The 13,979-nt window shown below is 36.5% G+C and overlaps 1 protein-coding gene across 3 annotated transcripts in view; it reads right to left on the reverse strand.

Annotated features, from left to right (window-relative positions):
• AGPS (alkylglycerone phosphate synthase) overlaps positions 1 to 13,979 on the reverse strand; it is a 124,113-nt gene that overhangs the window by 94,030 nt on the left and 16,104 nt on the right. For all 3 annotated transcript variants that reach the window (XM_006083078.3, XM_023744539.1, XM_014467649.2), the window contains exon 2: positions 5,203 to 5,292. In XM_006083078.3, coding sequence (XP_006083140.1) covers positions 5,203 to 5,292 — 90 coding nt within the window. The remainder of the gene's footprint in view (positions 1 to 5,202; positions 5,293 to 13,979) is intronic.

The following is a 13,979-nucleotide window of genomic DNA, read 5'->3' on the forward strand; positions in this document are numbered from 1 at the left end:
GGTATAATGTGAAAGAAAAACAAAATTTGCTACTCTGATTTTGTTTCCTATATCTTTTATCTCAATCCCTGTTTAAATAGTTTATATAAAACATCAATATAAATTTTATATGAGAAGGTTGATGCAGAAAACTCAAGTGCTTAGAGATTCAACTTTTCAATTTTAGAAATACTTCTGAGACGTAACAAAATATTAAATAGCAGTAAGTGCTAGAAATAAATAAAGTTATTGTCCTACCCTAGATTAGTATAATGAAGGCTAATCCAATCTCTGAAAAGATCAAAATAATTTTAAATGTTTGAAAACAGTACTTTACATTTTTATTAATGTATTTATTAAGTAAATACATTACATATCATGTACCAGGCATTGTTCTAAGTGTTTTATGTATATTAACTTATAATAATACTAGAGGCCCAGTGCACAAATTTGTTCATGGGGGGGGGGGGGGGGAGTCCAGCCACCCGCCCCGATGGGGGCCAATCAGGACCAGGCCAATGGGGGGGAAGGGACATGGAAGGTTGGTTGGCCAGCTTCCCATGGGGGGGCCAGGCTGGTCGGGGAGCGGGGCAGTGTGTCATAGTGATCAGTTGTTCTGGTCATTCCAGTCGCTTAGCTTTTATATACTAGTAGCCCTGCGCACGAATCTGTGTGCCTGTAGCTCGCCAGTAATTCAATGCCGCCCTCCAGTAGCTCTCCGCCTGCTGCCCCACCCTCCTGTAGCTCCCCCTATCCCCCTTCATAGCTTGCTACCCTGCCCCCTCCTATAGCTCCCTCTGCCCCCCACCCCCCATAGCTTGCTGCCCTGCCCCCTCCTGTAGCTCTCCACCACCCGTTTGTAGCTAGCTGCCCCACCCTCCTGCTGATCTATGGTCCGGTCGTTACGCTTCACGGCGTAACGACCATTTGTATATTACATCTTTATTATACAGGATAGATTATGAGTTTAGTACTATTATCCCCATTTTATAGATGATGAAGCTTAGGCACAGAGAATTTAAATAAATTAAGGAATTAAGTAAGTAATTTATTTACTCAAAGTCCCAGAGCTAATAAGTTACAAAGCCAGGGTTTGAATCAGATTATGAATAGGGCTTCAGTCAGTCTGTGCTCTTAGCCACTATATGATGCTGCCTCTAGTCTGAGTCTTCCCTTTCCACCATTTCAAGTGATATTAAATGAAAATTCTTTATGAATGACATTTATAAAATCACAGTAGCTATATTCAGTAATTTTTTTCACTATAATGTTCTTGTACCTTCTTTACTTTCCCCCCTACCCCCTGCCAAAATTGATGATGGGACAGCCAAATAAAACTACTATGCATGTTGGGGCAAAAGTAGGTCTATAGTTGTGAGAACATGAAACACAGTTTATTCTTTATTACTGTTTATTAATTATTGTATTATTTTCTATACTATGCATTGCAGGATACACTAAATTGGTATTATGACTCCTATTCTTAAAAAATTTACCACCCAGTTCAGTCAAAGCTGCAAAGGCATTTTATTTATAGGGTGAACATATTGACAGGAAACATGAACATTTTACCAGAAATGTGATAAGAGGAAAGCCAAGTGCCTATACCAACTGTTGAAACAGACTACTGAATAGATCTTTATCACGACTGAAGATTAGTTTGAGAACTTTAAGACATGGTCTTTTTGTAAAATATAAAGTGAGATCAAATTACCACCTTTCCTTAGAACCAAGGTAGATTGTACTGTAGAAGATACAGAATCAGAACAAGTCCAATGAAAATCCCTATACAGTACATGGAAAGAAAATTTTGTGGGCATAAATATCTAAGAAGGAAGGGCATGCCAGGATTTATAATAACTAAACTCAGGGCAGTGCATAGAGGTAGCAAAATATTAGCAGATGCAACCATCTACCAGAGTGAGTTCCACATCTGCTAAGCAATTCAATAGCCTTTTTATACTTGAAGATAAAATTTAATGAAAAATTATGCCACTGGAAATACAATGTGCAAGAAACCCAGACAAATTCTTTTCATGTAAACACTAACTTGTGCTGTGTAACCTTTAAAGTCAAAGAATGACACTTTTCAAAAATTTTAGTTTATTGAAGTCTATAGAGCTAATTTTGAAGTATTACCCATTTGCTGCTTAAAATGAGGATTAAATTCATCTATATCTAGAAGAAAAAAAATAACAGGATTATAAATCTAGTGATTTATAGACCGACAAATTACAAATCTGTTCAGGAGATAAGACTGTGTTCGGGGAAAAAAACTTCTCATTTTGCCCTAAGATCTAAAATACCTTATAATAATTCCATCTAATTTAATGGCTAAGTTGTAAATGTCAAAGTTACTCTCCTAAAAATATATACAATCAATCACATTTCCTCAAAAAATTTCCTAACTTTTCAATGATTTTTGGATCAGAAATAAGGGAATCTCCATAAATTTTCATTGAGAGTCACTATTAACTTCTGGCATCTAACAATTTCCCTTCCTTTCTTTCAGACTCTGTTATACTTCTTCCTTGTGTGTTTTATCCATGTTTCCTATGTGCTTATAGATGGCAAAGGGTCTATATTTGTTTAGTCCATTACAAAGCCAGAATAGCAAGTCTTAACAAAAAATTTCCCTTATAATCTAGTATTAATAACAAAAGGGCGCATTAATACTGTTCAACCAAATCAGTATTTTTTTTCCACTCATCCTTTCTAGTCACAACTCCATTTTCTCTTTTAGGAATATCACAAACTTCTTCTACCCTTTGACTCTTACTGGGACAATAGAAATTTTTGTCACAGGGTAACTTATTATAAGATGACTAACTATTGTAGATGACTAAATTCCATTTCTGTGTATGGAGAATTACCCTTTGGATGAGTCTTAGTGGGAACCAAAGACTGGTCTCCCTTTGCAGGCTCTGCCAGACATATGCAACCTGCCCCCACCATCCCGTCCTCTTCCCACCTCCACTGGACTCTAACTCAGGAATCAACCACGCAAAAAAAGGATGCCTTTATTGAATCCATCCTGATTAGAGTGGCACCAGCAGCAATCTTCCAATGTCTAATGTCAGCAGATAAATTCTCTGCTTTCAAAGGCACTGTGCTGAAGTACAAGTTGACTATTTATTCCCTCCTGTAAAACAAGCATGCTATACCTTCAAGGTCAAAAGAGACAGAAAGAAAGAAATAAAGACAATGTCTGAGAATTGGTTTTCTAAGTTCAGAAGATTCACTCCCTCTACCCCACCCTCCAAGAAGATTGTGTAAAGACAATCTCTACATAGATAAGTTTCTACTGTATTAGACATCATTCCGTTTAAAACATAAAACACTCATCATCTAGAACACTGGTAAATTTAATTTTAATCAGAAATTTCTTCTACCTGAATTATATACAATTTCTCAACTAACCCTATAACCAACATGTTGTCCAGCCATACTTAAGGATTGGAAATGAGAATGTAGATAATATTGATTTTTCCTATTAACTGAGTGATTGGAATGTCGTCCCATACACCAAAATGTTACAAGATTGATTCCCGGTCAGGGCACCTACAGGAGGCAACCTATCAATATTTCTCTCTCACATCGATGTCTGTCTGTCTCTCTCCCCATTCCTCTCTCTAAAAATCAATTAAAACATATCCTCAGGTGAGGATTAAAAAAAAGAAAGAAAAACAAAGGTCAAATGTACATCTTTACACCTTCAATAAAATTAGTTCCTAATTACTACTCCTGAGGTTTTGTTTCAGGTACAAAGTATATTTAAGTTAAAAATATAGGATAATTATGTTTTAAAGAAAAATAATTTCTCCAAAGGAATAAAAGTTTTCTTGCTGATATTTCAACATATTGACATATTTTATACATTTAAAAAGTATTAATCCAAGCATATTAATGCCCAATAGATATTAAGTCAAAGTACAATACTGATATTCATAATATAGCTGATCCAATTTTTACCTAGCCTTAATTTTTTTTATTTTTAGAGCCAGCATTCAAATATTATATATTTATACTCACTGTCCTTTCAAAAAATTTCTATCAAAATTCAATAGACAAACCCAAAATACCAGCTTTCGCAGGATCAGTGTTGCTTATAATCAACTAAGAACTTATTTACAATTGTCTGTATCTGGAATAGTAACAATACAAATATTCTTTTTCCCCCCTTTTATTGAATTTATTAGAGTTAATAAAATTATACAGGTTTTGGGTGCACAATTCTACAACATATCATCTGTACACTGTATTGTGTGTTCACCATCCCAAGTACAATACAAATATTCTTTATTATTCTTACCAACACATTAACAAAAACATTTCAGCAATATGAAAGCTATCAAACAACTGCCTGATCCTTCTTCATCACTTCTTCCCTAATATATCTCAGAAAACTAATTTACATTCACCAAAAATTGTTCACCTTCCATAATAACCCATACCCAAATATAAATGCTCAGAATTAAAAATGGAGTAACTTTGACGCACCAGGGTCATGAGTTCGATTCCCAGTCAAGGGCATGTAACTGGGTTGCAGGTTCCCTCCCCATCCTAGGCTGGGGCATGAACGGGAGATAACCAGCCAATGTGTCTCTCTCATATCTCTCTCCCTGTCTGTCTGTCTGTCTCTCTCTCTCTCTCTCTCTCTCTCTCCCTCCCTCTCTCTCTTCCTCCCTCCCTCCCTCTGTTCTACTCTCTCTGAATGCAATGGAAAAAATATCCTCCGGTGAGGATTAACAACAACAACAACAAAAAATGGAGTTACTTTTGACAAATCAATGGTATGGGGATCAGGTAATATGGGCAGACCTTATTTACTTTCTAAGTCAAACACACTACCTATAAAAATGGCATTTTGAGACAACTGGGAAAATGTGAATGTGGACTAGGTAATCAATCATATATTATAAAATTTATTATTTTAGGGTGTATGACAATATTATATGAATGGCTGTATTGGGTCCTCATTTTTTAAGGGACACATATGTAAACATTTAGAACTGACATAAAAATGTCAGAATTTGAAATACTACAGAAAAGAAGCAATTATGGCAAAATACTGGTAAATTTTAAATGAAGGGAGGAATCATATTATTCTATTGTTATGTGTATCTATTATTGAACATGTTATGTTTGTTATTTATGTTTAAAGTTTTTCATAGAAACAAAAAGTGGGGAAAAAAAATAACAAAAGAAAGAATAAACAGTTACCTTTTCCCAGTCAACTCAGCTTGGCCTTTCTTATTGAAGATGAACTTGGAATCATTATATCCCCATCCATTCCATTTCAAAACTTCTTGCCTAATAAGAAAAAATATGTAAATGAGACCTATGCTAAACATCTTTAAACAAAAGAGTGATCATTGACTATTAACTTTCCAGTCATTTAAAAGAAGACTTTATCCCACTAATATTATATTTGTTTAAATAAAATGGGATGTATATCACAATGTCTATGTATTAATATTTCCAAATATAGAATCACTCTAATGAGCAGCACCTGCTTCACAAAGGGCTACAACCATTACATTTAATGCATTCAAAGAAAAAAAAGAAGAAAAAAGAACAAAGGAGAATCCTTAGAGTAAAATATGCTTTATTTTGTACATTATTGAGTTTATATTATACGATGGCTAAAAAATTTTGCAATAAAAATAAATTACTTGAACAGGAAACACATTTTTGCCATATTTTAAAAATGACAATTAATAATCTTCTATGATGAAAAAGACCAATTTACAAAGTAGGTTCAATAGTAATGATATTATCAGTAGCAGACACTTTAATAAAGTACATTAAAAATCTGAGTGCTGCATCTACAACCATTCTAAATCCTTTAACAAGGTATAGCTTCTGCCTTGACCTACATATTAACATTAACATAACAATTAATAACTATACCAGTTTCCAGTAGTCCAAAACAATATGGTATTTTTAGTTTCCAAAATGTCGTATTTCATAGTTTTTAAATCATTGTCATCAAAATCAAGGGTTCATTCATTCAATTTTGCACATTACAAAAGAATAGGTCTGAGCCTGTGCAGAACACAATAAGCAAACACATTTCAGTGTTATGTCAGATTTTATTATATGTTTTAGCATGGTACTCTAGTATATCTGGGCTGTTGAAATAAAGTGATGGTAATTTTCAGTTGGAGATCCAAGATGGCAGTGGAGTATGTGGAAGTTACCTCCACTTCCTCCCAAAACAAAACTGTAATTATAACTAAAATATAGAATAATCAACCTGAACAACTAACTGAAGATTAGCTGAATAAGAAGATTTACTAGTATAACCAAGGATTTACAGAAGCCATATCCAGACGGACATTCACGAGCCCAACCCGCCTGACTCCTAGGTCCCCCACCCTACTGAGCTCAGTTCTGTAGGAAGTCCAGGCAGAAGCTGGGACAGATGGAGTTGTGTGGCTCTAGGACGGGGTACAGTTTGCCCTCGAAGGCCCGATCAGTACTAAGCCCTCCCTTCATACAGCCAAATCTTGGTCTCTTTGGGCCTGAAAACTCTGCAGGCCTCACCCTGATGACTCCTTCAGAATCTGCCCCCAAACAAAGGTCTGCGGGCACCCAGTAGGTGACAGACTTGGTATACCTTGGGACTTTTGCTGAGTGGCCTCAGACGCAGCAGTGGCACAGAGTCTAAACCTGTATCAATCTGGTGAACACCACTCACCCCCATCTGGTGACTCACTGAGAAACTACCTCATGCCACTCAAGAACCCCCAAAGTCTCTTTCAGTGGGACTGAGTCTAACAGAGAACCAGCAAATAGAGACAGGTGGAGACCCTGGGCCTTTTGCTGACCTGCGCCCAGGTTTGGTGTTGGTGTAAGCTGGCCTTGATGTACAACTTGGTTTTTCCCAGACACACCCAGCAGAGGCAGCCACAAACTGTGGATCACTTTGCACCTCCAAACAGGTTGCCCAGAAGCAGTCACAGGCCAGACCAGCCAAGGCGGGTGCGAGCGGGGAACCCCAGTCACCCCGCCAGTTGCCCCACAGATCGGCCCTGATTGCCAGCCAGGCCTAGGGACCCTACCTGTGCACGAATTATGTGCACTGGGCCTCTAGTCTATATACTAGTATATAAAAGCCTAAGCGACCGAACAACCAGTTGCTATAACGCGCACTGACCACCAGGGGGCAGATTTTCAATGCAGGTGCTGCCCCCTGGTAGTCAGTGTGCTCCCACAGCCAACCTCCCACAGCCAGCCAACCTCCCATGGTTCCTCCCCCCAGCTGGCTGGGTGGTCAGTGTGCTGCCACAGCCAACTTCCCGTGGCCGGCCAACCAACCGCAGTCCCTCCTCCACCCCCCACCCCCGGCCTGCCAGTCCTGATTGGGACCAACAGGGGCTGGCCTCGGGGAGGGAACATGGGAGGTTGGCCGGCCGTGAGGGGGTTAGCTGTGGGAGCGCACTGACCACCCGACTGGCCGGGCAGAGGGACCCCACCTGTGCACGAATTCGTGCACCAGACCTCTAGTAGTCCCTATAAAACAAGCATGTCAAACTCAAGGCATGTGGCCCACTGGCCATGAGTTTGACATGCTTGTTATAAAAAATAAAGTATTCAAAATTATCTCAAGATTATCAATCCAGAGATTTCATTTGTAGATGAGCCTGTGGCAAACTATTGCCCAATATTTTCTTCTAATTTCACATTCCTACCTCACTGGAGACAAAGGTTTTGAAAGAAACCTTTTGAAAAATAACCCTAGAAAAAAACTCATGACTAATGTCACCACTGACACACTTATTTTCTTAATATTACACTTTCTAAAAACAAATCAGGTCATTGTCCACTTTGCTTTTTTCATGATTTTATTCTCTTCATGTTTATGAAGTATAATTTACTTAAGATTTTATTTTTATCACATATCCATAATAATTTACATTAGAGAGATAATATGTACATTTTAATGAACACCTTTACTTAATGTTTTATAATATGTGCATAAATTTTTTATGTGAAATGCATTTTATTAGGTAGTTAATTTGTCATGAAGACTGTACTCTATAAAATAGTAGTTTGGGTCCTGGCTGGTGTGGCTTGGTTGGTTGGAGTGTTGTCCTAACTAAAAGATTGTGGATTCAATTCCTGGTTATGGCACATGCCCAGGTTGCAGGTTTGATCTCTGGTCTGGGTGCATATGGGAGGCAGCTGATTGATGTTTCTTTCTCTCTTCTCCTCTCCCTAAAATCAATAGAAACAACAAACAAACAAAATCAATAGAAACTTATCCTCAGGTGAGGATTTTTTTTAAAAAAAAATAGAAGTTTGGTATTACACAAAATAAATGCAAAAATACCTATAGAGTTATTTTGCTTTGGTATTATTACTACAAGGCACTGGGGAATTGTTTCAATACAGATGTTGAATTTGGCATGTTTACATAGCTTAACAATTAGAATCATTTTCCTTAAAATTATGCCTAGGATTTTAAAAAATTATTCCCAGATGGTCTCAAAGTAAAAACCTAAACCTGCCCTGGCTGGTTTGGCTCAGTGGATAGAGCATTGGCCCTTAGACTGAAGGGTCCTGGGTTCGATTCTGGTGAAGGGCAACACCATTGCAGGCTCTATCAGGCTCTAGTCAGGGCCCTGTGGGAGGCAACCAATCGATGTGTTTCTCTCAATTCGATGTTTCTCACTCTCTGTCTCTCCCCCTCCCTTCTACTTTCTCTGAAAATCAATGGAAAAATATCCTTGGGTGAGGATTAACAACAACAAAAACAACCTAAACCTGATTACGTATTTACTCTCAGCACTTGATGAGAAAAATGAATCAAGATAAGCAGGAAATAACTGCTGCTGTACAAGAAAAAATGGAAAAATTTACATACTGAAGAATCTTTGGCCTTAAATTTCCAGTTGGGTAACATCCTCAAGAACTTCCAAGTTTTTAACTATAGGCCAATGTCCCTTTTTTTCTCTTGCATCTCAATCTGAAAAATCTGCCTCTATGGACCTTACCATATTTATAACAACTTTTAGAGCGTTTCCAGAAGTTGAAATGTAGGCATTTGGAATGTATTTCTGCCCCCAAAAAAGTGTTATATTGCTTGAATAGTATATAATTAATATCTAGGTTACTCCAAAGCCAATCTTGAAGTTCCCAGTGTTAAATAAAAAGTAGGCATATTTCCTAAACTTCAAGTTTTAAACTTTTATATACATGCATCCCCTCATATTACTAATATATTTATTCTATGTAATCACAATTGTGTGATTACACTAAATTTTAAAATAACTTCTTATTTGGAAGAGTATAGTGAGTACACTGAAGGGCATTACCACAACAACATTTTAAAAACAGAGAGGAGAACTTTACACAATCATAGAATTCTAAAGCCTAAAAAGGTCCTTAGAAACCACCTGGTTCAACTGCTCAATTTTTCAGATGAAGAAACTGGTGCCCAGAGAACTCATCATTACATAGCTAAGCTAGTTGGGAGCATCAGAAAGTGAACTTGCAGGCTGGTGACTCTTCCTCCTTAGAAAGATAATACCTGAAACCTGCCAACTCATTCCCTTAGGTAACCAAAATAATTTAAAGGAACCCTTTTTTCATAACATCAATATTTTTCATAGCACTATTACATGTCATTATTACAGTAGTCCTTCTGTACTTGACCTAAATAAAGGAAAACATTTAAACATCAAGAAATATGGTTGTGGCCCTAGCTGGTTTGGCTCAGTGGATGGAGTGTTGGCCTGGGGACTGAAGGGTCCCAGGTTCGATTCGGTCAAGGGCACATGCCTGGGTTGCGGGCTCGATCCCCAGTAGGGGGCGTGCAGGAGGCAGCCGATCAATGGTTCTCTCTCATCATTTATGTTTCTATCTTTCCCTCTCCTTTCCTCTCTGAAATCAATACAAATTTATTTTTTTTTAAAAAGAAATATGGTCGTGGTGGTAAGCCCAAAGCCCTATACTTCCTTTATCTACAGTACTAGAGGGCCAGTGCCTAAAATTCATGCACTGGAATGGGGGTCCCTTCTCGCAGTCCGGGAGCCCTCAGGGAATGTCTGACTGCCGACTTAGGTCCGGGGAATGGGCCTAAGCCAGCAGTCAGACATCCTGGCAGTTGGACATCCTTAGCACTGCCATGTATGCGGGTGAAGCTCCTGCCACCACTGCTGCACTCACCAGCTGTGAGCCCGGCTCAGGGCTTCTGGCTGAGTGGCATTCCCCCTTGTGGTCAGTGTGTCCCCTGGTGGTCAGTGCACATCATAGTGACCAGTCATTCCGCTGTTCTGTCGATTTGCATATTAGCTTTTTATTATATAGAATAATGAATTCTGACATTCGGAATAATGGTCCCAAAGAATTAAAAGCACTAAAATGAAGAATGATAAAAGAATCACCAACTTTCCATAAAATTCAAATAAAAGGATTCAATTCTCAACTAACCCCAGATATCAATTAACCAGGCTGATCTCTCAGACTTTCCAATTCTTAGATCCAAATCTAACTACACCAAATTCCAATGTCTTCAAAATGGAAGACTCCTCCTCCTGGCAAGAATAAGAAAAATTTGGCTTGATTTTACTATATGAAAAAACAACCACCAGTATTTTGTTTCTTTTTAAACATGTACACATCTGAACACAGTACCAAATGGTGAGAAACTATTGTATTAGCTGGCATAAAAAATGAAAATGGAGAAATAAAATAGCATCATATATACACAAGGTGGCAGTATTCTCCCATTATATAGACACAGTATTCTGCAATATCCAGGGCTGTTTGCACAATTTTTAACTGAAATATTTAGAGATATCATTATTATTATTTTTATTATCATTATTATGAAAACTATAAAAAGTTACTTTATTCTAAAAATGGGAAATGTTTACTTTTACATCTCTGTACATACATAAACAGTTAAATTATTATTCCTCTAATAATAAACTACAAGAATTCTGATGAAAATGCATAACTTATTTACACATTGCTATTTCTAGTCATAACATTTTTCATTAAAATATGCTTTAATCTAGTTTTATTTTGGATTAGCAATAAAAACTTCAATTAGCTAATAACTTTAAAAAAGGAATCCCCCCAATGTAATTACAATAATCAAAATTCTAATAAAAGGCACTTCACCACTCAGTTCAAATGAAAACCAAATTTTCACCTATCCTTTCCAATTTAAATAAGAAAATGCCATATAATCTTAGAGCTTTAGAAAAATAAAAACTGAAGTATAAAACTTAAGCCCCAAAGCTGGATTTCTAACTAGCCACGCTCAGTATCAGTTAAATTCAAATTAATTCTATATGTAGTACAATATGTTTAAGTTAAAAATTAAAAAATAGACCGGCCGATGTGGTTCAGTGGTTGAATATAGACCCTCGAACCAGGAGATCACGGTTTGATTCCTGGTCAAGGTATATGCCTGATTGCAGGCTGGATCTCCAGTAGAGAACGTGCAGGAGGTGGCTGACTGGTGATGTTTCATCGTTGTTTCTATCTCTCTATCCTTCTCCCTTCCTCTCTCTGAAATCAATAAAAATATATTTTGAAAAATAAACTTAAAAATAAAAAAACATTTCAAGGATTTCTGTGCTAATTAAAATCCTTTTTTAACTGTGTATATGCTTAATTATTTTGAGATCCAGATAACCTAAAAAAATCATAAAAGTGAAGTGACAAAAAAAGTGATGAGAAAGATACCAAGATAAACAGATATATCTCTGAAATGATTTGCTACAAAAAATCCTATAAATAAAATAATATTTCTACTGGCTTTTTTTTAAATTGAAGCTGAGTTCTCATTAGAAATATAAAGGTTCTATGAGGGGAGAAAACTACAGAATACTGTTTAAGTCTAAATTTAATTTGAAATGTATATGCTTTAAAATAGATTTAAAACCATATTCATATCTAGTCTACATATCCTACAAAATTCTAAAAAGTCAATAGCAAAATCCCTATAAAACTAATTACAATGTTTACTGCCTCATTCTAACAGTGCAACTAATTATCTTTAAAATAATTTAGTCAATCTAAATAGCTTACTTATAAGTTCAATAATTTACGTGTATTATAAGAGAAACCCCTTTATAATAAAGACCAGAAAAAATCAAATAGAAGTCATGGGTAGATTATCATGTCATAATTAACACAGCTACAAATCTCATGGTTCCAACATTGTTAAAACATCTGAGTTAGAAAATAGATAAATGCCATTAGGCTTTGATAGCTTGACACCATTAATCACCTAGATCAGCCGTGGGCAAACTATGGCCCGCGGGCCGGATCCGGCCCGTTTGAAATGAATAAAACTAAAAAAAAAAAAAGACCGTACCCTTTTATGTAATGATGTTTACTTTGAATTTATATTAGTTCACACAAACACTCCATCCATGCTTTTGTTCCGGCCCTCCGGTCCAGTTTAAGAACCCATTGTGGCCCACGAGTCAAAAAGTTTGCCCACCCCTGACTAGATCATAGAATATTTCCTCTTGCCCTGATTAAAACTCACCAAGCTATCTCTTCTAATTATACTTAATTCCCTGCAGAGAAAAACTGGCCAATGAAATGGCCAGGAGGCTTGGCATTTTACTTTCTCATCATGAATTAGTCTACCGGCATTCTAATTAACTGGTAACTAGTGAGGATAGTTAACATGAGTCAGACTACGTAAATATGATTGACAATAGACCATGATAAGATCAAGTTTCTGGACAAGTAAACAAGATAATATACCTACCCTCGAGTCTAGACAGTAAGACTTCTTGCAAAACTTAGACATTATCATGTAACACTTTGAATTTCAACATGTACTTCAATCTTCCCTCAATATTTCCACTGTAAGTTTTAAAACTCTAGTTGCCATAATAAAAATTTGCCCCTTCTATATAATAAATTATTAATCAACTTTCTTATTTTTTCTAATGTTATAGTATAAGATAGATTAACAATAAGATTACAACATAGAAAGTTGTTCTCAAGAACATGGAGAAAGGAATCCACATGCATTTCTAGTAAGCTGCTCTACAGAACAATCATGTGCTAAGTTTTCATAGGAAATGCCATTTCTATGACCCAACTATACTGCTCTAGGTATATATTTGGGACAAATTCACACACAGTTCTACAAAGGAACATATTTGATACATTCTCTGGAGCAGCGGTTGCCAACCTTTTGGACCTCACGGACCACCAGTGGTCTGGAGACCACTGGTTGGTGACCACTGCACTGGAGCACTGTTTGTAGAATAGTTGGAGGCATCACAAAGAAATGAGTAAGTGGTAAGTAAATATCGTGAAATACTATACAGCAATCATAGTATGCAAAAAATACTATGAAGCTCTGAGGTAGATATACATACAGAAACAAGAAGAGATTAAACAGTGGTGAACACAAAAGAAGAAACAAAAAGATCAACAGCATAATACCAGTTTAAACAAATTAAAAATATACACACTGAATAACACTGAATATTTTACAAAAGAATAGACATATATTCAAGAACATTCATAGGTGCCCATGGGAGGAGGGAAATGGAATGATAAGGAATCAGAGGAGGAAAATAAAAGCAAGGCCTCCCATTTGTTCATAGACAAATGCCATGAACTAAATAAGTATGATTTCTGCAACTCTAAACCTGAAGCAAATATGCTGCTGAGCCCTTGAATCACAGTGTGGTTTCTCTCTGTTCCCAGTTTTTAATTGTGTTTTAAAAAACACAATTCTTTCTTTTACACATATACAGAAATTCCATAATGATTTGTTATAAAACCCATTGTTGGGCTTCTTAGCAATTACAACACTTTTCTTTAAATAACAGAATTCCATTAAGAATGAGTCAGCTTCAACATACACTTTGAAGAAACTTTTTAAAGCCTGAATTCAAGGGTCAAAAATTGTGTCCAAAATTACATTGTATTATCAATGTAATACAGCACATTAACAAAGGATAAAATCGTATTTTATCAATAAATGCAGAAAAGGCATTTGAGAA

Source organism: Myotis lucifugus, unplaced genomic scaffold (genome assembly GCF_000147115.1).
Source record: "Myotis lucifugus unplaced genomic scaffold, Myoluc2.0 scaffold_5, whole genome shotgun sequence".
In the NCBI taxonomy this organism is placed as follows: domain Eukaryota; kingdom Metazoa; phylum Chordata; class Mammalia; order Chiroptera; family Vespertilionidae; genus Myotis; species Myotis lucifugus.